The 23956-nt window shown below is 46.1% G+C and overlaps 1 protein-coding gene across 18 annotated transcripts in view; it reads right to left on the reverse strand.

The window, feature by feature from the left end:
• The window catches only part of KIAA1217, a gene marked incomplete at its 3' end in the record, with an annotated part of 492015 nt that overhangs the window by 36920 nt on the left and 431139 nt on the right, over positions 1 to 23956 (reverse strand). For 13 of the 18 annotated variants that reach the window (XM_081227596.1, XM_081227592.1, XM_081227590.1 and 10 more), the window contains 3 exons: positions 15129 to 15233; positions 14597 to 14646; positions 8025 to 8191 (listed from right to left, as the gene is read on the reverse strand). In XM_081227596.1, coding sequence (XP_081083722.1) covers positions 8025 to 8191; positions 14597 to 14646; positions 15129 to 15233 — 322 coding nt within the window. The remainder of the gene's footprint in view (positions 1 to 8024; positions 8192 to 14596; positions 14647 to 15128; positions 15234 to 23956) is intronic. The other 5 variants (XM_081227591.1, XM_081227586.1, XM_081227584.1 and 2 more) reach the window with 1 other exon arrangement.

Consider the following 23956-nt stretch of genomic DNA (forward strand, 5'->3'; position numbering starts at 1 on the left):
TGCTTCGAATAAACTAGTCACCAGCACTTTAAAACATGACATTTAGTTTTGCTTAGCAGGGATTCTAAATTCCAATTAACTTTAAAAAAATCTATTTAAGGTATAGTTTACAAACTAGAAAATATACCCATTTTAAGTGCACAGGTCAATGAGTTTTGACAAATGTATACACTGATGGAAGCATCACTAAAAAGGGAGGCAACATTTGTTCTCACCCTAGAAAATTCCTTCATGACACTGCACGCAATCTCCTAACCCCCAGCTCAAGGAAACCACCGATATGCATTTTGTCCCTCTAGATTAGTTTTTCCTGTTCTAGAATGCCATACAAATGGAATTGTACACTATGAAATTTTTTGTGTCTGGCTTCTTTCCTTCAGGATATTGTTTTTGAGATCCAGCCATGCTGTTGAGAGTTTTAGTAGTTCATTATTTTTCATGCTGAGTGGCATTCTATCGTATGGATTTAGTACATTGCATGTACTAACATTTTAATGTTTTTACATATTGACTTGATTCTGGTGATCTTGTTTATATTCACTTATTTCTGGAAGCATCTTTTTCTAAAATTTATTTTTGGCTGCATTGGGTCTTCGTTGCTGCACGTGGGCTTTCTCTAGTTGCGGCGAGCAGGGGCTACTCTTCATTGCTGTGCAGTGTGGGCTTCTCATTGTGGTGGCTTCTCATTGTGGAGCACGGGCTCTAGGCATGTGGGCTTCAGTAGCTGTGGCACATGGGCTCAGTAGTTGTGGCTCGTAGGCTCTAGAGCACAGGCTCAGTAATTGTGGCACACGGGCTTAGTTGCTCCGCGGCACGTGGGATCTTCCCGGACCAGGGCTCGAACCCGTGTCCCCTGCATTGGCAGGTGGATACTTAACCACTGCACCACCAGGGAAGCCCCTGGAAGCATCTTTTTTGATTTGATATTACACAATCATGATTGTGATTTGCGAGTAATGCCAATTATAGTTTTAACTTTCCCATCCACGTGCCTTTTTTTCCCTTTTCCAGCCCTACTGCACTTGCTAGGATATTCAGTACAGAGTTAAACAGAAGTGAGAGGAGGCTTCTTTGGCATTGGTCCCGATTTTATGGAGAATGTGATAGTGTTTCACCACTAACTATAACGTTTTCTGTAGGATTTTCAGACATCCTTTATCAGGTTAAGAAAGTTTCCTTCTACTCCAAGAGCGCTGAGTGCTTTTATCATTGGTATTGAATTTTGTCACGTTTTTTCCTGCACTTACTGAAATGATATGATTGTCTTCTTTATTCTGCTAAAAGGTCAAATACATTGACTCATTTTTTTCATATTAAAACAATCTTGGACTCCTGGGATAAAATCCAGGATAATGTATTATCCTTTTTATATATTGCTGGATTCAATTGCTCATATTTTGTTAAGGATTTGTTACATATATTTTCATGAGGCATATTGGTCTGTGGTTTTCTTTTCTTATAATATCTTTGACTGGTTTTGCTCTTAGTGTAACTCTGCCTTCGTAAAATGAGTTGGGAAGTGTCCTCTCTTTTCTGAAGGAGTTTTTTACTTTCAGTGCTTTAAAGATGTGATTCCATTTTTTTTTTTTTTTCTTTTTGCGGTATGCGGGCCTCTCACTGTTGTGGCCTCTCCCGTTGCGGAGCACAGGCTCCGGATGCGCAGGCCCAGCGGCCATGGCTCACGGGCCCAGCCGCTCCGCGGCATATGGGATCCTCCCAGACCGGGGCACGAACCCGTATCCCCTGCATCGGCAGGCGGACTCTCAACCACTGCGCCACCAGGGAGGCCCAATTCCATTGTTTTTTGACTTAACTTTTGTCTCTGAGAAGTCAGTGTTCTTATTTATGTTTCCCTGTATGTAATGTGTCCTCCAACTCCCCCTGGCTGCTTTTAAGATTTCTCTCTTTATTCTTGGTTTTTAGCAATTTGCTTTTGCTTTTGGTGTGGTTACATTTGTGCTTATCCTTTTAGGAGCTTATGAAGTTTTTTGGTCTGTAGATTTACAGCTTTCATCAAATTTGGAAAAATTTCAGCCGTTGTTTCTTCTAGTAATTTTCTCTTCCCCCTTGACCACTTAATATTGTCCCAAGAACCATTAAGTTTCAGTTCATTTTCTTCAGACTTTTTCTTCTCTATCCTTCAGTTTGGACATTTCCATTGCTATCTTTTCAAGCTGACTGGTATTTCGTTTCAGCAGTGACTAATCTTCTATTAAGTCTGTTGAGATATTATGTTTTTCAGCTCTTGAAAGTTTTACTTAGAGTTTTAAAATATCTTCCATTTTTTTGGTCTCATTGTGTTCATGTTTTTCTTTGAATCCTTGAGAATAATTATCATAGCTGTTTTAAAGTCCTTGCTGATGACCTCATTATCCCTGTCATTTCTGATTGGTTTCCACTGACTGATTTTTCTTAAGCTTATGGGTCACATTTCTCAGCATCATCACCTGTCTAGTAACTTCTGACTGAATGCAGGACATGGAGTTCTGGATTTTGTTGTTTTCCTTTACAGATGTTAGACTTCCTTTGGCAGACAGTTTAGTTCCTTGTGGACCATTTTTGTTCTTTAGAAGCTTGTGTTTAAGCTTTGTCAGGGTGAATCTAGGGTAGCCTTTACTCTAGAGCTAGTTTAGTCTTAAGACTGAAGCATGGGCTTCCCTGGTGGCACAGTGGTTGAGAGTCCGCCTGCCGATGCAGGGGACACGGGTTCGTGCCCCGGTCCGGGAAGATCCCACATGCTGTGGAGCAGCTGGGCCCGTGAGCCATGGCCGCTGAGCCTGCGCGTCCGGAGCCTGTGCTCCGCAATGGGAGAGGCCACAACAGTGAGAGGCCCGCGTAACACACACACACAAAAAAGACTGAAGCATGGCCTTTCTCTGATCGCTACCGAATGCCCCAGGTGATTAATAAAACCTCTTTGTGCCTGCTGGTTAAGACATAAACATCTCCCTGTGTGAGCTCTGGGAAATTTCTGGCGTACAGCCTCCCACTCTGTGTCTGGCTTAGTGGCCTTTCACAATACACAGGCTTGGATGACTAGCAGACAACAGATCCACAGATTTACGTAATTCCTTCTCCACAGACCTTCCCTTTATCTGGTACTTTGCTCCACAACTTCTAGCTGCTTCAGCTCTTTACCCTCATCCCAGCTGGATGGTCAGTTCTCTGTTTGGGTTATCCCTCTCTGCGTCACAGTCTACAAAGTGTCCCCAGACAGAGAGCTGAGGAAGTTATAGGTTTCATCTCCTTTCCTTCCGTCCTCCTAAGGATCACACTCCTGTGTTGTCTGTTGTCCAACATCTGAACAGAGTTGTGTCACCCATTTATCTATGTTTCAGTGTCCTAGTTGTCACGAGTAGGAAGGCAAGTTCAGTGGTAGTTGTCCCTTCATCTCTGGAAACTTCAGTGTATTCTGTGCCTGGACGTTTCTATAAAAATACTCAGACAGAAGTAACGCTCTTCGCTCTTAAACATTTAAGTGGACCAAATAAGTTATCCATATCAGCTTCACTGAGAAGCTAGGAAACTGCCTAAACCTAATTCCACCCACCTCAAAATGGACATGGACCTCACATACTCATGATTTCTCAGGTGAAATGTAAGACCAGCAGTCTTGCCAACAGTGTAGTTTAATTGAACTGATTTGCTGTCCAGCAGTGACAGTAAACAGTGGCTGTACAACAGATCAGGAAGCTTCCTAATAGCCAGACCCCAGAATGACTCCTGACCACCCAGGTTAGCTCCCCAGGCTGTAGGGAACCAGGTGTAGGATGCCTTGTCACAAGCACATGTTATCTGGGAGATGTTGCCCCATCTTAGACAGCCTCTGTGTGCAGGTCTATCTAGGGCTTGATACATTGTATGGCAGCCTGATTGTCAGCTCCTGTGCTAGCTCCATTTATTATTTCTGCCTGGTGGGGAGAAATAGGCCTGCTCAGCATGGGCCAACCTCTCGAGTGCTTTTCTCAGGGACACACGTTCCCATGACCGTTATTTTGAATGTCAGAAGATAAATGAGGCTCTGGCACATTTTTATGAGGCACTATCTTATAAAAAGACACCTTAAGATAACTGGGCTGAATTATATCATTTCAAATACAATGGCTCTGTGTCCTGCTATGTTTCTTTTTTATGTTGATGTTTTACCTCTTCCCTCTCTTGGGAACACACTGTAAATTTTCAGTAGTCTTAAAAATGGAACACTAAGTTCAGAATCTAATTTTTAGTTTATCGGGAAGCACAAGGAAGAGATAAGGGACAAAGAAAAAAATTGTGGGAACTGGAGAAGGAGGCCAAGTCTCATCTGCGCCCCCGCCAAAGGAACTTGAACGCGCTCTTCCAGAAATTTCTCTCTCCCCTCAGGCCCACAAAGAGAAGCAGAACTGCAGCCACTCCTGTGGATACTGGATGACCTTAGTAAAACCCAAGTATTGTGGCATTTTGGAAAGAAGATGTAGCTCATCACTTTTTTTGTTTTTTTTCTAAATCATACCAGAAAAGGTAATAGACAAAGACAATCATCTTTTGCAGGGCACATTTATGAGGTGCCAGACCTTCCCCTGCCTCTTTTTCCATTGTTGCCAGCTAACTGCAGGTGCAGCTTTTACCTGGGAGTGGGACCATCACAATATAAAAGTTCCATATAGCTCTTATCATTTATGACTAAGCAGAGAACATGTCTTATTAGCCACTGGGAATGAGGCGCATTGATTAGAATCAGGGCTTTGAAGTCACTGGGTGTGTTTTTCATGCTTACAGGGTGTTTCTGCTTCACCCCTTGTGATAGCTGGCTGAGACCTCAATTTCCAAAAGGCATCTCAATGGACTGAGAGTTCATAATATCTGAGAGCAGTAGTTCGCACCCTGGAACGTTCTAGAACCACCAGTGCTTGGCCTTTGACCCATACCAATGAACTCAGACTCTGGCAGGGGTGTTTGGGTATCAATATTTTTGTGAAAGGCCTCAGGTGGTTCTAATGGGTAGCCAGGATTAAGAACCGTTCTCTGGGGCTTCCCTGGTGGCGCAGTGGTTAAGAACGTGCCTGCCAATGCAGGGGACACGGGTTCAAGCCCTGGTGTGGGAAGATCCCACATGCCGCGGAGCATGAGCCACAACTACTGAGCCTGCGCGTCCGGAGCCTGTGCTCCACAACGGGAGAGGCCACAGCAGTGACAGGCCCGCGCACCGCGATGAAGAGTGGCCCCCGCTCGCTGCAACTGGAGAAAGCCCTCACACAGAAACGAAGACCCAACACAGCCAAAAAAAAAAAAAAAAAACCGTTCTCTGAGACTGGTAATTCACACGAGACTAGTGAGCAGAAAGACGGGAGCGAAGTTTTCATGTTTTCTGTGATCATTTCCTCAGGCTCCTTCACCTCCCTCAACATTGTTTTTGCCCTATTTAAATCTACACGCCCCACAGTGCCTGCATCAGATTTCTGCTGTGGAGAATAATCCATCAGTTCTGCAAATGAAACACTCAAATAGACTATGCTTGACGGTCTGGGATTTTCCCATTGATTTAATTATCTAATTACTGGAGCCGGCTGCCAAGCACAAACAGATTTCATTCATTTTCACTATTTTATAACACAGTTGAAAGAACATTTGAATTTCTAATTCAATTTTTGTTCTTTTGAGACTGTTCTGGAGTTTCGGAGCTCTCTCATCATAGCTCCATTATTGGGCTTATAATCATTTTGGGGGGTTGAGCTTTACTTTTGGTGTATAATACATGTGCTGAGGGGGGACTGGTGCTGAGATAGCTTAATTATTCTAAACTGGTTTTGTGTCAGATAGACTCCCCTTAAAGCTGATGGGGGCATGGAGGATGCCAAGACCGAGGTAGAAATAAGAGCATCCAGGTTAGGAAACAAAGTGCTTCTCTTTCCCCACGTGCCTGTGCTTTAGAACTGTACCAACGTCTCAGCTCAAGAGCACACCTGCTCTGTGTCCTTTACCCAGAAAGCCAGGAAAGCTGAGCAGCTCTGGGGCAATAAAGAAAACTGCGTGGTTAAGATAGTGTCCTGGACTTGACTACAGAACCCCTTTGTTTGAGAAGCTGTGATTTTGCAACTGAGCCTCCCCAGTTCATGGGTTACAAGGAGTGGCAAGTTGTGGGAGACCCCTCCCTCCGGGCCAGAGGACCGAACACTGCCGGCCACCAGCAGGGTGATGCTGCAGCTTCACGCATCACGGCCGAGGGATCAAATTCGCCACACGTCAGGGCAATTCCACCTCTGCCCCAAACCAGCCAATGCTCACTTTTGAAAGCAGTAGGAACTACCATACACACGACGCATTTAGGAATTTTTTTCTTGTGAGGGTCCAACTAGGAGTGCACAATTTCCAAATGACCAGCAGGTGGCACTAAAAGGCAGATGCAGCTCAAGATGGGGCCTTAACCTCCGTAACCCCTAGGTAAGAACCTGGGAGCCCACAGACCCTCTCTGGCCTGCACATGTGTCATCTGGCCTGCAGAGTACGAAATAATTGATTTTTAAATTACCTTCCAACATTTTTAGAACGAGTACAGGTATTTCCTATAAAACCTCCAGATTCTCCTGAAATACTGAAACATCATTCTCTACCAGGTCAAGTGGCGACTGTCCTTTAGAAGGGGCCAACTTGTCACTGTCCCTCGTCCACTCACTTAAGTTACCGCCAGACACTGTGGGCACTGGATTTTGGCACCCTGCACACACCCTCAGCCCAACCTGTACACTTCATTTCACTGCAAAGTGTCTTTAAAATCACAAAGCAAGGAGAAGCAAACGTAAAGGATGGGGAACTCACCCGGTGACGCGATTCAGAAGAGGATTTGAGCGGATTTGCATGGGCTGTCCAGGAGGCTGGGACGTTGCCTGAGAGGGAGAGTAGCCTTTGGAGACCTGAGCATGAGCAGCCTGGCCGGTGACGGGACCACGAGGCACGCTCTCAAGCTACCTTCCCCTTGTGTTTGTTCTCCAGTAGGTAGAGGGCAAGGGGAGATCATCTTCTAAGCTTTAATCAAGCTGTGGAAAATGCAGGACTCATGCATCGGCGAGCTGAAGGGAGAGAGCAGCTGTGCTCTGAAGCCCTTTGCTTCCTGGACTCACCAGCACAGGAGCCTGCACCCCACTGAGGGCACCACAGCTGTGTGGCTGCCCCTGGCTACGTGTGCCTTTTACTAACGTTTGGACTGTGAGCTTCTCCAAGTCCAGGAGGATGCCTGGGTATAGACTAAGCCAGCACTACATCCACATTCATCAACCTGCCACCAAGGGCAGAGAGGTGTGAGACTGATCCGTGGACAGACAGATGATCTCATAAGGATACACCCTTCCTAGTTCCTCACCACCCTGCCTCGTCATATTTATGGGGTTTGTTCACCAAGACTCGTGACACGAAGGGTCATTTTTCCCTGCCCTTTGATTCCTGTGTAGTTCATATATTCCTAACAATGCGAATGAGCAAGGAAAATACTGTGGCGCACACACACTATCCAGATGAAATGCAGGTGTTTTCCTCAAGTCATCCACGATGGCTCCTTTTCCTTATGAATTCACCCTCCGGTCCGAACTCCTATTTCTAAGTACATCATAGCTCCTTGCAAACAACCTGAGCTGCCCACAGCACCTTTGCACGTGCTCAGTGGGGAAGAGCAAAGAGCCGAACACTGTGAAGCAGGAAGTCATAACTGGCTGTTAGAATGCCCCACGGGCTCCTCTGCTTTCAGCGCTCCCCCAGAAAACAGAGGCTTAATGCTCTTTTCCTGTGTAAAAGCACACACAGCTTAAAGAAGTGGCTGCAGACTACCACTGCAGTGGAAGGCTCTAGACCAAGATTATGGGTGTGGGAGAGGAGACCACTGCGGAACGGCGCCTGCATCCTGGTCCTCAGTTATCCCTAGAAAGGATGCTGGAAAGAACCCCGAGAAGCTGCCATGGGGCCAGGGATGCGGAAGGAGGCGGATGGGAGGAGGAGGAAGCTGACTGCGGGGCAATTAAGTCAGCGGACACCATCCACAGGGACGTGGTCTGTACCTGGAGCTGCCGCATCTGCTGGAGCTGCAGCCTGAGTTCGGCCACACTCCTCTTCATCTCGAGCAGGCTCATGTGGGCGGCGGAGGTGCCGGCAGGCGGGAGCTGGCTGGGTGGCCCCAAGGACTCCAGGGTGCCAAGAGGCTTCCCGCCGGAAACCTGGGGAGTTCCTAGGAGAAAAGAGCAGCAGAGTCCCTGAGAATGGCAGGAAGGAAAGGCTAAGCTGCAAGTCCCATCCCAAGAGACCACCGGTAACTCTGGAAATGCCTATTTCCTTCATGATGAAAAAGTGACATTGGTTCTCTAAAGGGCAAAAAGAGGGGATCGAATTTAAATAGATGAAGGAACGTGCATGCGATGGTATAGCGTGTAGTCTGTAGAAGTCATGTTCTAGAAGTTTGGTGCTATAGGAAGGGAGGTCACAGAGCGGTATGTACGACATGAGGCCACATTAAGGAACCTAGCTGTCTGTCTATCCATGTGTCTTCTTTAAACACACAGGTTTGCACAGAAAAAAGACAGAGGTACATACAACAAAGCGTTAATGGTAACTCTAGCTGCTGGTATTCTGTGAGTTTCCTATTTTTGTTATCACTACTTTTTGTAGTTTAAAATTTGCATAGTGAACATCTATAATTTTTTTGGGGGGGGGCTGCATCGCATGGCTTGTGGGATCTTATTTCCCAGACCAGGGATCAAACCCACATCCCCTGCAGTGGTAGCACAGAGTCTTAACCACTAGACCACCAGGGAATTCCCTATAGTTTTATAATAGAAAAAATAACTTAAAACACTGGGCCCTAACACAGGCTGCTTACTGTGACTATTCCCTACAGGCAGATGTATCCCAAGAACACCCACTTAGTTCTGGGCAGAGATCTGGCCGATCACCAAGGGGAAGCTAATAGGAACTGGGTACTACTCCCTTCGGGTTTCCAGCCCAAAAGAAGCAGGACCTCTGCATACATCTCCTTTAGTGAGAAAATCAGGCATGATGCGAATATTCTTTAGAAGAATCAAAAAAAAAAAGGCAGCAGAGAGAAACTCTTCCTCGGCAGTTTTGTTGCTGCCATAAACTTTTGCTCCCTGAGCGCAACTTAAATCATCCTCACGTAGTTCCTAAGTCCACCTGGGAAGGGCCTGATTTGAGCAAGTCTGTTTTAAAAATGTCCCCCAAAGGATCCAAGTAGCACTCACAGGATCAGCAAGGTGTGGGAATCAAAAGGAGATGCTATTTCCTTTTTAGGACAATGCAATTCTGTGGAAGAGGCTTCAAGTAGAGAGTAGACAAGGAATCCACAACACACAGACACACACACACTCACTCACACCTGAAGGGGCTGTTCAGCTCTCTTTCCTGTAAGGGACAAAGTGGAAGGTTTGCTTAGTCCAGGCCGGCCTTGCACGGCAGGACCCTCTCGCTGCTCTGTGTACCAGGAGTGCTTAGAGCACAGCGGCCTCTCTTTCCATCTAGGCTCAACAGCCGTGGAAACCCGTCCTTCCCCAGAATGCACAGCCCCGCAAGCCTCCCAGAGCTGCGGCCACGGCTACGGATGGTGCGCCAGTGAGCAAGGAAGTGCCTCGAAACTGTCCTCTTACTTGCGTGGCCTCAGCAATGCCAACGGAGAGCTGACGGAGCACCAAATTCCTCACCCCTGGGTGCCCGTCCCAACAGAACTGGTCTCCCAGCTCTCATGGCCCCCTTGGAGAGTCGGGGGAACACGTGGGAAAGCATGTGAAGGATTTACAGAGGAGACCCAGCAGACCAGACGGTGAGCTTTTTGTTATCTTTATGAGCCCAACTGGCCACTTGCGTCATCACCAGTCATGACTCTGACCGACTTCTGACCATCCCCCAGATCAAAATCACCCTCGAAAGAGCAAGATTTGCCATCTCTGTAATTATTCCAGAGAGTGTCCTCTAACTGTGAAGGTCCTCAGTGAAAGAACATCCAGTAACATTTCCAATAGTAGCAGCCTGTCCGAGTTAACATAGCACCTTCGAGAACAAGTGTTTTGAGGGGATGACAATGAATTGGAAGTCTTCCTTTAACACTCAGTCAAGTTACTTTATCATCACTCCACATTCTCAGGCATAGGTGTGTGTGTACACGTGTGCAAGCACACCCACCTACCCTCACCACACAACTTCATCTGTACAAATAATGGCACCCTCGAGGTGTTTCTCCAACAAAAGTGACACTGCGCTAGCCAGCTACTCCTGTTCGGTTATGGGAACTGTCCTGCTAGTTCCTCAGCCAAATGAAGGCACACGTTCCTTCAACAATCATGCTTCTCCTCGTATATTCTGATGTCAGCGTTGCACCTCGCCGACATCCTCCATGCAGGAGAGGCTCAAGTTTACGTGCCATCTGTGAGAACTGAGTACCGATAACGGGTTTAAAATATATCTTTCACAACCGAGTTTCTTTATGGAATCTATGCTCATGTATAAAAGTTCCTCATCTATAACCGCTTAATCCACTAAATCCGGTTTCCAGCTCCATCATTCACTGCACTGGCCCTTTAGAAGGTGGCCAGTGGTCAGCTGTCAATCCAACAGACGCTGGGCTGCCATGATGGCACCCTGATGTGATGCTGGGCTTTGTCAGTCACTCCTCTCCTTCTCAGTAACTGAAACTTTCCTTTCCCTCGCCTTCTTCCCTCTCCACAGCCCACTTGGTCAGCCTCGTTCCTGATTTCTTCCTCGGCCAACCTTCTGAATCCTGGCTTGCTTCTTCTCTCACTGGACATGACTTCAAGGGAGGTCACTTCCACAATGCCACCCACCAAGGTTCTCCACATCTTTGCCTCCAGCACACAATTCTCTTTACATCCCCATCCCCATACCTTCATGTTGCTACAGGACTTTTCCACAAGCAGGTTGAATTCATTATTTGTACTCATTTCTCCCAAATCTCTTTTGAATTCATTTTAGCCAATGGCACTATTATTCACTCAAGTATTTAAACCAGAAACCTGGAAGTCATTCTCAGCATCCACTTCCTAGTTGTGTGACCTTGGGCAACTGACTCACCCTCTCTCTCTCTCTCTCCCCCTCAGTTTCCTCATCTGTAAAATGGGTGTAAGGGTGATTGTGCAGGATGATGGAATTAATACATATAAACTGTTCCGCCTGGCGTCTGGCATAGAAGGACCCCACTGTGGTTGGCTGTGATTATTATTTTTTTAATTTTTTAAAAAATTTAGTTTGTTTATTTTTGGCTGTGTTGGGTCTTCGGTGCTGCACGTGGGCTTTCTCTAGTTGCGGTGAGTGGGGGCTACTCTTCGTTGTGGTGCGCGGGCGTCTCACTGCGGTGGCTTCTCTTGTTGTGGGGCACGGGCTCTAGGCACATGGGCTTCAGTAGTTGTGGCTCGTGGGCTCTAGAGCGCAGGCTCAGTAGGTGTGGCGCACGGGCTTAGTTGCTCCGTGGCATGTGGGATCTTCCTGGACCAGGGCTCGAACCCGTGTTCCCTGCACTAGCAGGCAGATTCTTAGCCACTGTGCCACCAGGGAAGCGCTGGCAGTGATTATTTCTCTAAGCAGAGTGAGGGGGAGGAGCCCCACCTGGAGTGGCAGCAGGTGGCAGTGGTGACAGGCTGAGAGCTATAGGCAGGTGCCCCAAAATCTATGGGCGGAGCTGGATCTGGTGGGTGGGGACCCCGAGTGGTAAATGAGTTCCACTTCAGATTAGTCACGGGACCTGGGACCCGCTCTCCGAACCCACATGTGGGGTGGTCACATTCTAGTCCAGGGAGGAGAGTCAGCAATCAGTTTATCCTCAGAACCTCCCTTCCCTGCACCTCCCCCTCTCCAGGCAACGGCCTCTTCTTCCTCCTACCAAGGCCGCTCTTAGGTAACTTACTTCAGTCAGGTATATCTTAATATAAATCTTATTAAGTACACATTTGATGGGAATTTAATGGGTTTGGGGTTGGCCAGACTGGCTGCGAATCTTACTAGCTCCACAGCTAACATCTTCTTTACAGGGTTATGTGTTTAAATGATATAATACACTATAAAACACATGCTGTGACTGTGAAATGGGAAGTTCCTTCTGTTCTCTTATACCCACGGTAAACCAAATATTCCTCAAGTAACAGGAAGTCTGGGTTTCCCTTCTTCATGTACCTTTGGCCAAATGAGCTTCCTTGACTTACTACATAATTCCGTGTACTTGTCTACAGAACAGGGATAATACTTCTCGTCGCTAACTTGCTAGGATTCTGGAAGAATATATTTTGCACATCGTACAAGGCTGCTATGGCAACGAAAGCCCTGTGGACCACATGTAGCCCTGACAGATCAGAATGAGAAAGACCAACCTCAGCAGAGACGCAGGGAAGCAAACCCATGTGTGTGTTGCCAGTGGCATCGAAAATTGGCCCAGCCTTTCAGAAGAGAAAACTGGCAGTGTGTCACCAGTGCTCCTCAGCTGTTTGTCCCTTTGGATTTATTAATTCCACTTTGGGAAATGCATCCCAAAGAAATTACACCTGCTCCTTCCCCCATGCTTCAAAAAAGACATTTGCAAACTTTTTCAAAATGAAGAAATGAAGCAACCTACATTTCTTTAAAGGGACTGGGGCACCTTAACACAAAAGGATGAGATATCATGACAGGTTGGTGGAGCATGTTGATGTGTGTCATGTGTGTATGGATGTGTGTTCAGTGTCCTCATCTGGAACATGGGAATCATGAGTGTACCTATCCCATGAGGCTGTGTCAGCGGGTAACAAGTTCAGGTTAGAAAAGCACTTAGAACAGTGCCTGGTACATAGGAAACTTCACTAAATGCTTCCTATTATTACTATTAATTATTATTTTACCAAAAGGGAAAAGGAATAAAGAAGAATACAAAACAGCATGTACATATCAATTAGAACAATGGTATTGGATATGAATAATTTCTAGAATAGAATCCAGAGGAGTAAAATGTTTTAGTGTTTGGTAGCTTCCTCCTCCCAACCCCCCAACTTTATTAGTTACAATTGACATGTAACACCGTACAACTTTAAGGTGTACAATGTGTTGATTTGATACACTTACATATTGCCATATGATTATTATCTAACTCGCCCATCCTGTCACATAATTACCATGTCTTTCTTGGGGTGAGAACATTTAAGATCTATTCTCTTGGCAACTTTCAAGTATATAGTTCAACACTGTTATCTATAATCACCATGCTGTACCTTAGAAATTATTCATCTTCTAACTGGAAGTTGGTACTTTTTGACCAACATCTCCCATGTCCCCCACCCCTGGCAACCACCCTTCTGTTGTTTCTACGAGTTCAGTAAGTGCCTTTTTTTCTGTAGGTTCATAATAGATCAGAAAATAGATGAATAAATATCTCCAAAGCAAACTGGCAGTTGCTATGAAGACAAGCTCAGCAGTTTCCATGAAACAATTCTCTGGCTGCCACCAAGGTCACTGACTGATTTCTAAGTAAACCAACCAATGCCATGAGGACTGGGAATGCTGGAAGAGCAGCCCTGCTGGCCTTACGGCTGAAGGGCCTGAACTTGGCTGGCGCGGAACCAGGACCAGTAGACGCGTCTCAACTTAAGTCTCCAGTTCTGTCTATTCTACCACGTGGCACTACACTCTGTGGCTTCCTCCAAATGAGGGGTTTCACCCAACTCGCCACATGCTTACTGAGTAATTCAGTAGCCAAGCATGTCCCTGGTGACGATTTCTATTTCTAACCCAAGGGAAGGGAAGACTTCATATTCTTGAGAGAGGCCCACCTTGAGTCTGCAGGATAAGATGGACATCAAATATACCTGGATACTAGTAAAGTGCACAGGGACTGTAACTGGGGTCTCTTTGAGGGGATGCTGGCATTTGAAAGCAGGCCCTGGTCCAAGTATGCCTTTTTCTCCTGCCTTGACCCATGGGGGCTCCCTATCAGCTCGTGCCCCTTTCTCATCCGGTCACATCCTGCAGCTGGGCTGAGGCCCTTCCCCACTGTAGAACCTTCCACTGCCTTCCCTCTGCACTTAGAGTAGTATCTAAATTCCTCACCACAGCATCTGTACATGCTTTGCTCTCTACTTGAATGCCTCTTTCCTTCTGTCCTCATCCTTTTGGCCTCAGTTTATTTTACTTCCTCAGGGAAATGGCCTTAGCTGAGGCCAGCTCTATTGGGTAAACATTCATCCTGCACTTTTTCTTAACACTCAGCACACATATAATGACCTGTCACAGATCCATTTTCTGCATCGGATTAGGGAGTAGGGAGCCCTGTCCTAGTGATGTCCACTGTCCTGGTCCAGTATCAGGCATAGAAGCATTTGTTGGATATATGGCCTCATAAATGAATAAATGAATGAGGAAGTGAATAAATGAATGAAGACTGAAGGGAGAGGACTAAAGACTCCCCCCTGCAAATTAATGACTCATCTGGAATTTCAGCATTAAGCAGGGAAGGGGTGGTGTAGGGAGTTACCCCAGAAGCCTCTGAAGTTGCACCAAATAGGTGACCTGGGGAGAGGTTAATACATCTGGAAGCAAACCAGGCTCATCACAGGCAGCCTCCAGGCCTCCTGCAGGTCTGGAGAACACTCACCTGCTCCATCTGTGTGGTTCTTATTGGCTGTAGTTTTCATCATTTTCTCGCTGAAGGAAAGAAAAAGAGAGTCAGTGATACAGTTTCCCAAATGTGTTTCCCCCCCTTCCATTCACGATTCTAAGCAATCAGCAGCAGCTAGTGAGGGTATTAAGCAATGAAGGTATTTCAGCATCAGCACCACTATTGGCCGCGATGGAAAAGGCTTCCCAGGTGTGCAGCTGAGGCACGCTCATGGCTCTCAGATGACGGAGGATGTGGATACATGTGGATGGTGGCGGCAGGCACTGCACAGTGGTCCATGAAGCCACATGCACTGGGAAGCCCATTTACCCTTTTGGGCCAAAGAATTACCAGAAATAGACAAGCAAACAAACAAACCATGATTCATAGAGATGTGGATATTTTCAGCCTTGAAATGATTACAAGAAAACGATTGGAATGAATGAATGATCTTAATCATTAAAGAGAAACAGATTGAATTACTTTGAATTGGTTTGCTTTCTTTTTTTTTTTTTTTTTTTTTTTTTACCTAGATGCATCTTTGCTATTACTTGTAAGGGGCCCTTTAAAAAGCGCAGACTGAACAAGGCCAGTTAAACTGGCAATCTGCTTCTCCATGGCTTGCATCCTCTCTCTGTAAAACAAGAGAATTGTTTGTTAAAGCTTATGTTGACTTTCAGACTGGTTTGTCTAGGTGAATGATCATCTGAGGGTTATAAAAGTTCCACTTAGCAGGCCTCCAAAGTTCACCCCAACCTGGCTTGGGGAAGCTAACCAGCCTGCAAATTCCCACTGAGCTCAAGATTTGGTGGTCAGAGTTTAGTATTAACCCGATGACCTTACTGCAAAGACACTGGACAGACCAGCAGAGGCCCCATGGAAAATGGAAAAGCTTGGAAATAATTCTCTTTGCACATCTTTGTGTTTTTGAACCTTTCTGCCCTTCTTTTACTACTTGACCTCTGCACCAGCGGGGCCCTAGGCAACTTCTGAGCTGTGCCCCTCCCCACAGCTGGAAGGCTGCTGACTGATTTTGGTGTAAATGATGGAGATGTTCATTGTGTGTTTGGAGTAAAATTTGTTGTAAAGCCCAAAAGCAACACAAAGTGAATGTCTCTTACGAACATGGAAAAGTGTGCTTGAAATCTATGTCTTCCTTGAGGGTAGAGGGTCCTCAAATCAATGTCATAGGAACCTGGGGGCTTTTACAGGATCAAAAGCAGGAAAACAAATACCCCTAACAAACAACTTGGTTAACTCAAGACCTAAATAAAAACTCTTCCCAATTTTGATATTATGCACAGATACGACACCTCTCTGTTCACGGCTCTACAGTGCTACACACGATTCATGTAGCTTTTGAAACTGGCTCACATTTCTGTACCTCAGACAATGGCGGTGCCATGGAACTATTACCAGTATTCCCAACACATTATCAAATCACCACCACAGAGTGACCTCTGCTAAGGACAGCTATCACACACGCAATGGCATGTGAATTCAGTTATACCTACTTGGTCGTTCAAGACAATAAAAGAGAGAAGGGAGAAGAGTTAGAACAGTGTGGACACCTGGACTACCATCGTATCCCATCAGCAAGTGTCTAGTCCCAGCCTGAGACAGAAAAGGGACCCCATTCTTCACTGGGGCTCTCAGTCCCATGGGCCTCTTGTAGTATGAGCAACGGTGATGATTCCTGGGCTACAAACAGCACTTTCAGACACTGTGGCTTTTAAATACAAGCCAACTACTTTATCGGGTACCCAACAGAAAGAGTCATGGTGGGCTGTTCTTTCACTAGAACAAAATAACTGGCTATGCTGGGCTTCACGAGAGACGCTGTATCTGTATCTTGAACTTCATGGCAATCAAGAGGACTTTCAAGGGTGATTTTGTTCATACACAACTTTTTGGTCTTGCATTTTGCCTTTGGAATACAACTCTTAGTGCCGTAAGAAAAACATTGAGATTCATTTCACAATTGCAAGCTTCTGACTTCAGAATTCCATGCATTTTCTTTAGTTTAAAATGGATGGTTGTGTCACAATATTGGGTTTCTTGAATGTAAGTCATGCAGTCTGGAGAGTTAATGGTTGTCAACCCACTGGGGGGAAAATTAAGTATTAATAGTATGATCTCTTTGTTCTAATAGTGTGGAAAGAAGAAATCTCAAACAGCGAGAAGAGATATGCATCTACTCGGAGTGACTTTCCAAGTGTTTCCAGGCATAGCTGTGAACGCTAAACCTCTGAGGGGCGGAGCGTTTTCAGTTATACGTGTATTCTTGGTGGCCTGTCTACCATTAAGCAGTGCATGGCCAAAGAGAAAAATAAGAAATTCCACTCAGGAAAGCAGATTAGTAAATACCCATTGGAGATCCCAAGTTTATCAGACCCAAGTTGCATGGCACCTCGGAAACGATGGGGTGGTGGCTGGTCTCCATGTGTCGGGGGTACAGACTCACACAAATGAGCTCTTGGGAAATGGACCACTTCTGGGGGGACCTGCTGAGCTCCAGGTAGAAGCTGTCCAGAACCCCCATTCTTCCCACAGTAATGCCGGAAGCCAAACTCAAGACCCTAAGAGCGGTGGAGAGCTACCCCAAGATGTACGAGTTTACTGCTCTTATTCAATCCTAGGCAAATGCAAAGGATTTCATTTCTTTTAAAATGGCAGGACATTCTTAGGGTCTAGACAGCTTTGGTCAGGAAGAGGCTTAACGGGTTCTGTGAAGCTGTAGTGCCGGATACAAAGGTGCGGAGACAGACTAACTACACTCAAGAGACAATCATATTAAGAAATGTAAACAGTAGGTAAGTCCACAAAAGCAGAGAATAAGCAAGAGTCTGGTGGGGGAGAAACGGCAGATGGATTCCAGTGCTGGCCTAGGCACGGTCCCGATTAGGGCTAAAGCAGTGTACTCTCTGCTCCCTCTCTGGTCACCAGCTTTCATTAACTGGTCTAACAAAGGAGGGCAACAGCATTAAAAACCGAAACAAAGCACGAGAATCATTGCAGATTCAAGACATTGACCGTCAACAGATTCATCACCGTGGTGAGAACTGCCGAATGGATCAGCACAGGTGGGTCCTCTCAGAGGGGTGTCCACAGGGCTTCGTACGTGCCTTTGGCATCCTCCTTGGCTCAGCAGGTACTTGGCTTCTCACCCATCTTCCCCTAGACAACGGTTTTAGGATGCAGAGAAAGAAAACCCACAAACGGCACCCCACTCTCCTGACTACCCAGGGATGATGTGGACGTAGGATGAGGGTCTGGAGGCTGTGGAGCAAAAGCCCTACGTTTAGTCCAGATATCCACACACTTGTTCTCCTTTTTGTATCTGTGAGGACAGGACTGGATGCTCCTTGGGTGGCCTCCTCCAGGCTATGTCACCAGTGGGGTCACCAGGAAGGAGACATGATCTGTCAGAACCTTGAGAGTTCAGTACACTTGAGCTTGACGGGCAAGGGAGAGCGATTCTCTCCCCCTGCTCAGGAACCAGTGCATGCCCCAGGCGCTGTGCACACGGATGGCACGTGCGTGTTCCACCGTCTTGGCCAAATCCACTTCACAGAAATACAATTCTTTTGACACATGGTAATGAGAAAACTTTTTCCCTCCTGTTTAATCATCAAAGTGTTTCTGGTTTCAGGATTCATTTGAGGGAGATTATCTGATTTATACATTCATAAATAAGATTGTCTTTCCATTTCATGGTTGGTAATCTGGAAACAATTTTATGGTTTAACTAAATTTCAGCAACTGGAAACTTAGGCAGACTTCTCCCATGATGAAATGTTATGAAGTATGTTTTAATGGAAAAGGAGAAAAAAGAGAAATGCAGTGGAAGAAGAGAAATTAAAACAACCCTGTCATTTTATTGCAGTGGCAATTTTGTACGATAATCATCAGAATACTAAAGATGCTTAAGTTAATCCTTGCCAGTATCACTTGGTTTAAGGTATTCCAGGGGCAGGTATAATTACTGTTGAAAAGATGGTTTAAAAGTGATTTCATAAACCATTTTATATCATTCCATAAACCATACTTATGTGATTAGTATGTATGGTTAACTAGTCATTTAGTGTCATAAGTCAGGCTGGCTGAATGAATTTTCTCGGGGTCCAAGCATAATATTAATAAAAAATTCAAATCCAATCCAGAGAACGTGCTGATCCCAGTATTAAATTCCTGTTGCTACAACCAGCTTTCCTGTGAGCCCCATGTCTGCCTGTGAAGATGAAGCTAAACCCAGTCTGCTCGTGGTCTGCTCTCTGTCTGCAGAGTCCAGGGAAGGCAAAAAAAAATCTGCGTTTGGGGAGATATTTTTAGCCAGTGAGTCCATTCATATGACTTTGATTTAAGTTTTCACTTTCAATGGTTTTTGACTGGGGACTTGTCTTTGGACTGACTGAGGCCTCCTTACGCCTGAATTAAATCTTTATCATTGTGTACCTAGGTAAATTAATGGCTATTAAAAAACTAGTAGTGGGCTTCCCTGGTGGCGCAGTGGTTGCGAGTCCGCCTGCTGACGCAGGGGACACAGGTTCGTGCCCCGGTCCGGGAAGATCCCACATGCCGCCGAGCGGCTGGGCCTGTAAGCCATGGCCGCTGAGCCTGTGCGTCCGGAGCCTGTGCTCCGCAGCGGGAAAGGCCACTGCAGTGAGAGGCCCGCGTACCGGAAAAAAAAAAAAAAAAAAAAAAAAAAAATTCGTAGGCAACAGTACTGCCTGGGTACCACTGCATGCTGCTTAGGGATAACAGCCACGTCTTGCACCTTTTCTTGCATCCTCAGTCCTTAGAGGAGGACTGGGCACACAGAGGCTCATGAAGTATCATCTATAACCCTGACCTTGAAGACTGCTATCTCTGCCCCTGCCCTCTGCTCATGGAGAAAGGAGACTAGGGCTGTTCTACCTTCCCATTGCCACTTCAATCCGTCATCGGTCCAAACGCTCAGCATCTCCCCTGCTTCTGAGTTCTGAATTACTCATCCTTAAGTTCCCTACCAGCATCCAGGAAATTCCCTCACATCCTTGGATGACCTCAGCACAGGAAGTTGGCCTCCTGGCTGCCACACCCCAGGCCATGACCTTTTACAGCTTCAACATCCGCACCAATAACCCTTTCAGAAATTTGGCACTAAGATCCCCAAACTCTTCTTCAGACGTTCTCTGACCTTAAATTCTTACTTGATACAGTTTTACGTTCTAGATCTGAAACTCCAAAACCCCCTTTAAGAATAGCAATCTTTGGTTGTCTTCTGTTCCCTTCTTCACACAAACCAGCTCTTTGCCTGCATGCTGGCCTTACCTCCTTCATTGCCAGCCATCAATACTGTGTGTGGGGCTTCCCTGGTGGCACAGTGGTTGGGAGTCCACCTGCTGATGCAGGGGACACGGGTTCTTGCCCCGGTCCGGGAAGATCCCACATGCTGCGGAGCGGCTGGGCTCGTGAGCCACGGCCACTGAGCCTGCGCGTCCGGAGCCTGTGCTCCGCGGCGGGAGAGGCCACAACAGTGAGAGGCCCGCGTACCGCAAAAAAAAAAAAAAAAAAAAAAAGAAATACTGTGTGGGAATTCCTTTTAATTTTCCTGCTCCTTACCTGGTAGACCCCCTCACGTACTCTCCACTGTCCTGACCTCTTTCTCAGCCTTGCTGTCCCTCTGCTGGTATGACTTTGCCCCTGAATGACTGAGGAGCGGAACAGATGAGAAGAAATCGACTGGCGTGGTGGCAGTGAGGTCGAGAGCAAGGGCTGGAGTCTGGGCGTCTTCGGATACAACTCTGATAGCATCCTCTGCTGTCCCGTGTGGAGTGTGAGAGACAGCGTCAGTAAGACACCAAGGCTTCTGGCCCAAGTAACGGAGGAAAGAAGTAGTCATACCCGAGATGGGAAGAGAGGACTTCGGTTTTGGACATGCTGAGTTGACCAACAGACACTCAAGGGGAGACACAAATCAGTGCTCATAAATCACTGCATGTCTCTGAGTCTCAGTTTCCTCAACCATCAAACTAGGATAACAACTGCCTTAGCTGTCCCACAGGGCTGCCCTCCTACAGTGACATGGGGAAGGAGGGCAAAGGAGAAAATACATGCACCAGCACATTATAACAGGCAAAACCTTATGGGTACGTAAGGCTTCCTTTTATCCCTTCAAGTTCATTCATTGAGCAACGATTCTCCTGGCATCAACTATGCCAGACACAATTCTAACTGCTGGGGCATTAGTGATGAATAAAACAAAGGGCTTGGTGGAGTCAAGGTGGTGGAGTGGGAGGACACAGCGTTCACGTCTCCCCACAACTAGGGCACCTGCCAGATGCTGGTGGGGGACCTTGACACTCAAGGAGACGGGAGGAACCCCCGAGCGACTGGGTAGGACATGGGGGGGATTGAGGGGGGAGGAAAAGTGGAGGCCGATGGGACCGGTGCCCCTGAGGGGTGGCTGGGAGAGGGGAGGGGTTCCCACACTTGGAGGGACCCTCGGGGGCTCGGAGGATCAGGGGAGAGTGCAGCTAGCATTTCCCTGCCCAATCAGGCCCCGGGAAGCCTGCTGGGTCCCGGGCCGGTCTCTCTGCCTTCTGGGGCCCTCTCCAGCCATGCTGGTCCTAGGGGTGTAGGGAGGGGGAGAAGAGGAGGAGAGGCAGACAGGGAGGGGCCCTCCAGGATCGGAGGGTCAGGGGAGATGCGGCTGGTTTCCTCAATCCACCTGGGCCCTGGGAAGCCTGCTGGGCTTCCGGGCCTGGTCCCCTGCCTTTCAGGGTCCCCTCCAGCTGCATGGGTCATGGGGCCGGCTGGGGGGTGGCAGGCAGTGAGAAGAGGAGAGATGAACAGGGAAGGAGCCTCCAGAATCAGAGGACGGGGGGAACGCACCTAGTGTTTCCCCCACCCACTCAGGCCCAGAAAGCCTGCTGGGGTCCTGGGCCTGCTCCTCTGGCCTCCGAGGCCAGAGGTGCTCCTGGGCCCCTCCAGCCATGCTAAGCCTAAGCACCCCCCCAACCCCAGGGCCTTTCCCAACCGTGCGGTTTCTAAACCTAGACCCTGCCCCGGCCTAAACCTCGCCCCTGCCAAAGCCCTGCCCCCCATAGCCAAGGCCTTTTCCAGCATTTTTTTTTTTTTGCCACCCCGTGCAGCTTGCAGGATCTTGGTTCACATGCTGGGGGTCGGGCCTGAGCTCCTGTGGTGGGAGCTCTGAGTCAGGACCACTGGACTAACAAAGAACCTCAGACCCCAAGGAATATTCATCAGAGTGAGATCTCCCGTAGGTCCTTATCTCAGCACCAAGACCCAGCTCTACCCAACAGCCTACAAACTCTAGTGTGGGAAGCCTCAGGCCAAACAACCAGGAAGACAAGAACACAATCCCACCCATTAAAAAAAAAATTGAGATGACAAAAATATATGTTACAGATGAAGGAACAAAGTGAAAACCTACAAGAACAAATAAATGAAGAGGAAATAGGCAACCTACCTGAAAAAGAATTCAAAGTAATGATAGTAAAGATGATCCAGAATCTTAGAAAAAGATGGAGGCACGGATCGAGAAAATACAAGAAATGTTTGACAAAGATCTAGAAGAACTAAAGAACAAACAAACAGAGATGAACAATACAATAGCTGAACTGAAAAATACACTAGAAGGAATCAATAACAGAATAACTGAGGTAGAAGAACGGATAAGTGAGCTGGAAGACAGTAAGGTGGAAATAACTGCTGAGGAGCAGAATAAAGAAAAAAGAATGAAAAGAATTGATGACAATCTCAGAGATCTCTGGGACAACATTAGACGTACCAACATTTGAATTATAGGGGTCCCAGAAGAAGAAGAGAAAAAGAAAGGGTCTGAGAAAATATTTGAAGAGATTATAGTCGAAAATTTCCTTAAGTGGGAAAGGGAATACCCAACCAACTCCAGGAAGCACAGAGAGTCCCATACAGGATAAAACCAAGAAAAAACACTCCAAGACACATGTTCATCAAACTAACAAAAATTAAATTCAAAGAAAAAATATTAAAAGCAGCAAGGGAAAAGCAAAAAATAACATACATGGGACTCCCCATAAGGTTATCAGCTGATTTTTCAGCAGAAACTCTGCAGGCCAGAAGGGAGTGGCAGGATATACTTAAAGCAATGAAAGAGAAAAACCTACAACCAAGATTACTCTACCTGGCAAGGATCTCATTCAGATGAAGAAATCAAAAGTTTTACATACAAGCAAAGCTAAAGAGAATTCAGCACCACCAAACCAGCTTTACAACAAATGCTAAAGGAACTTCCCTAGGCAGGAACACAAGAGAAGAAAAGGACCCACAAAAACAAACCCAAAACAATTAAGAAAATGGTAATAGGAACATACATATCAAAAACTACCTTGACTGTAAATGGATTAAATGCTCCAACCAAAAGACACAGACTGGCTGAATGGATATAAAAACAAGACCCATATGTATGCTGTCTACAAGAAATCCACTTCAGACCTAGGGACACATACAGACTGAAAGTGAGGGGGTGGGAAAAGACATTCCATGCAAATGGAAATCAAAAGAAAGCTGGAGTAGCAATACTCATATCAGATAAAATAGACTTTAAAGAATGTTAACAAGAGACAAGGAAGGACACTACATAATGATCAAGGGATCAATCCAAGAAGAAGCTATAACAATTATAAATATATATGCACCCAATATAGGAGCACCTCAATATATAAGGCAAATGCTAACAGCTATAAAAGGGGAAACTGACAGTAACACAGTAATAGTGGGGGACTTTAACACGCCACTTACACCAATGGACAGATCATCCAGACAGAAAATTAATAAGGAAACACAAGATTTAAATGACACAATAGACCAGATAGACTTAACTGATATTTATAGGACATTCCACCCGAAAGTGGCATAATACACTTTCCTCTCAAATGCACACAGAACATTCTCCAGGATAGATCACATCTTGGGTCACAAAGCAAGCCTCAGAAAATTTAAGAAAATTGAAAACATATCAAGCATCTTTTCCGACCACAATGCTGTGAGATTAGAAATCAATTACAGGGAAAAAAATGTAAAAAAACATGAATACATGGAGGCTAAACTACTAAATAACCAAGAGATCACTGAAGAAATCAAAGAGGAAATAGAAACATACATAGACACAAATGACAATGAAAACAGGATGACCCAAAACCTATGGGACGCAACAAAAACAGTTCTAAGAGGGAAGTTTATAGCAATTCAATCTCACCTCAAGAAACAAGAAAAATCTCAAACAATCTAACCTTACACCTAAAGCAACTATAGAAAAAAGAACAAAGAAAACCAAAAGTCAGTAGAAGAAAATAAATCATAAAGATCAGA

This window comes from Mesoplodon bidens (assembly GCF_964165515.1).
Source record: "Mesoplodon bidens genome assembly, chromosome: 3".
Taxonomy (NCBI): domain Eukaryota; kingdom Metazoa; phylum Chordata; class Mammalia; order Artiodactyla; family Ziphiidae; genus Mesoplodon; species Mesoplodon bidens.